The following is a 3,012-nucleotide window of genomic DNA, read 5'->3' on the forward strand; positions in this document are numbered from 1 at the left end:
TCAACTGAAATGAAAAAAACAAATAAAATGAAGCTTTTTCATTTCAAAATGTAAACAATCTGTTTTTAAGTGTGCACCGGTGAATTTTATGATTTTTTTTCCAAATGTACTGAAAAAAATAATTTTTTTCTTCCTGTATCTATGAAATGAAATGAAATGATGAAAAGAAAACAACATTTCTCCCACTATCTCTCTATCTCTATGCCTCCCAAGTGAATGATCATGATTTTTTTTCATTTTTTCTCTTTCCGCGTATTGATAATTTTATTAAATTTACACAACATATAACCAAAACGTTCTGTATGTGTAATATATCAACGGAATGAAATAGCGTTTCTATGCGTTAGCTTGATGTACTCACGACCAATTTCAAGCAAATCCGACTCACTCGCAACTTAACTGGCAACATTAATAGCGGTAGAAACTGTTTGAATGAATTCATTTTGATTTTAAATTCCTTTGATATTTTTCGTTATTCATTCCATCTTTTTGAATTAAACATTTTTTTTTCCGTATTTGGCAAATATTTTTAACGTCAACATTTTTGTAATTCACACATGAACGCCTTTTTTCAATTCAATACTTAAAATACTTAAAATACTTTCGATGGCAACGCCAAACATTCTAGAAAAATCCGCAATTTGACAGACTGTCATATTTACATGATTATTGCTTATTCATTGGAACAACAGCTAAACGTTCAACAATAATTTTTGAGCAAGTTGATTTTTTTTCTTTTCCAAATTTGTTTTTGAAAAATGCGAGTCGTTATTAATCTTCAAGATAATGATGGAGAGGAGCACAATAGAAGCAAAATTACGCTCAATGACCAGGTTTGCTTCTTTTTAATTTTGATGCATAAATTTATTTCAAAAGTTCCATTTTAGGCGACCATCGAAGCATTGCAAAAAGAATTGAAACGTATCTTTCTTATCGAGCCTGAATTTCAACAGATTTATTTCGATGAGAACCCAATTGACACACTTTCTGGACTGTTGGCTCATCTTGGTACTGGGAACGAGTACAAACTCGTACTTGTAAGTGTTTCAATTCCTTTTAATTTTGTAACACATTTTCGAAAATCAATATTGTAAAGCATATTTACTAATGAATTTGATTTTTTTTTCTAGAAACATTCTCGACTAAACATGTGGGATGCTTTCAAACTAATGATCAACGATATTGAGAAGAACAAAAGAAAGGAACATATCGTTAAGGAGAACGTGAAAATTTGTATTCAATATTTGGAAGCACTCGTAAAAGACAAATTCTTTCATGCTTACCCAAAATTCGGATTTACAATGATAGAGTTCAACAACAAATACGCTCATTATGTAGACGTGGACCACGAATACATCAAAATGGCCGCAAAATTTTATTTTTCCATTCGTTTCGCAAACAGGGGTGAGAATCCAGACGTAGAAATAGCATTTAAGCCAAAAGAAAAGAGCGGTGCTCAAGTAAGTCCAATTAAATATTAGCAAATAAGTGTATTTTTAGCTCTGATTCTTTATTGATTTTTTTAATAAAACGTTTTTAGGGCGGCTTGATTTGTGAAGTGAGTAAAAGCGGAGCTCAGCCTACAATATATCATATTAAGACACATTTGGGAATTTCAACTCTTACATCTCATCATGTTGGGGTCGATCTTCGAGAATTGTTTGTATACAAGCTTCTAGAACTGATAAAAGTTGGCCCAAAAGTGCACTTTCTACGGAACATCCATGTATCTCGATTCGGAATTTACATTGCCACGGAAGATGGTAACTTTTGAAATTGTTGACATTTTTTTTCCTCGATTTTTAATTCTCTGTTAAATAATTAAAATTAAGGGTAATTCACCAAATTCGGTCCCTCAACTATCGTTACACTTAATTTGAACCCAAGTCTTTATTTATTAGTAAAATAAAGTTCATTTTTGCACTTAGTGCAAGTTGTAAATTTGCCCTTACTTTACGCAAATATAAGTCGTCTGTATATTTACATTCTAGTTGCCGGATTTACCCGAAAAAGTGAAGCAAATATGGTCGAGGAACAAAAGTCGCAACTCGATTTACTCCGTCATATTCTTTTCCTAGTGGATCTTCATTCGGCAAATTATGGCATTGATGGTGAAAGAAATCTGTGTATTGTCGACTTTCAGGTATTTTTGAACTCATTTTTACTTACTGTTATTATATCTGATATAATAAAAGAAAATCTCATCCATTTCTAAAAAAGATTCTCCCTAATAAAAATAGTTCCACTTAAAATCACTAATTTATTAATTTTTTATATAGATTGGCAACCATCGAAGTAGTGCTGACGGGCGAAGTTTTTTGGCACGCAACAAGACTTTTGCAAAGAAGTACATTGAGTCGTGGAATCTACAAAGTAACTTGGACACCGCTGATCATGCTATTGTTGAACAAAAGAAACTCTTGGAAGCTAAACATATTGATAGAAAGTCGAGCAAACATTATAAAGAATATTTCGATATAATAAAAAAAATTGTGGATAATGCGGCTCAATGATGATATTAAATCTCAATGTCAATACTTTGCACTTAGATTTTTTTGCTGTTGTCGATGGTGTGTGTTCCACAGTCATTATCAAAATAAGAAAAATATGAGCGACATAAAGAAGAAAGAATGAAATCATTCCATTTATTTTTGAAATTTGTGCTGCATATTGACAATTAAATGTATTGATTTTCTTATTATTCAATTTAAAATATTGAATCAATTTTGAATGAATAAAAAATTATTTGAAGAAAAAAAATACACAAATTTTTAAATTTTAAACATGAGAGAGATATAGAGAGCTCTCTCTCTATTGCGATTGTTGATTACTCACGCAGACACTCTATGTTTTACGAAGATTATTTTTTTGCCATCTTTTTTGGTCATAAACCTCGATAAAAATGACGAAGAGCCGCCAACAAATGTCTGAACGCAGCAGACAATGCAAGCTCATTTTTTGGTTGTCAAACACTAATTAATCAAAAAGCCGAGACTAAGAATGGGAATAAAG

At 31.4% G+C, this 3,012-nt stretch overlaps 1 protein-coding gene across 1 annotated transcript; it reads left to right on the forward strand.

Annotated features, from left to right (window-relative positions):
* The first annotated feature begins 676 nt into the window (after positions 1 to 676).
* Positions 677 to 2,760, forward strand: LOC129572533 (uncharacterized). The gene is made up of 6 exons (XM_055452502.1): positions 677 to 833; positions 888 to 1,037; positions 1,131 to 1,460; positions 1,541 to 1,763; positions 1,992 to 2,143; positions 2,280 to 2,760. The coding sequence occupies exons 1-6, from the start codon at positions 759 to 761 to the stop codon at positions 2,511 to 2,513; spliced, it is 1,164 nt and encodes a 387-aa protein (XP_055308477.1). The 5' UTR covers positions 677 to 758; the 3' UTR covers positions 2,514 to 2,760.
* Positions 2,761 to 3,012: the final 252 nt, after the last annotated feature.

Source organism: Sitodiplosis mosellana, unplaced genomic scaffold, assembly GCF_009176505.1.
Source record: "Sitodiplosis mosellana isolate CC-2019 unplaced genomic scaffold, AAFC_SMos_1.0 Smas_scaffold_5175, whole genome shotgun sequence".
Classification (NCBI taxonomy): Eukaryota; Metazoa; Arthropoda; class Insecta; order Diptera; family Cecidomyiidae; genus Sitodiplosis; species Sitodiplosis mosellana.

Excerpts from the sequence above, each read along its gene's own strand:
- LOC129572533 (XM_055452502.1), top strand. The coding sequence starts at position 759 with ATGCGAGTCGTTATTAATCTTCAAGATAATGATGGAGAGGAGCACAAT. Across the intron at positions 1,038-1,130 it reads ACGAGTACAAACTCGTACTT|AAACATTCTCGACTAAACAT; the intron begins GTAAGTGTTTCA and ends TTTTTTTTCTAG. Across the intron at positions 2,144-2,279 it reads TGTGTATTGTCGACTTTCAG|ATTGGCAACCATCGAAGTAG; the intron begins GTATTTTTGAAC and ends TTTTTTATATAG.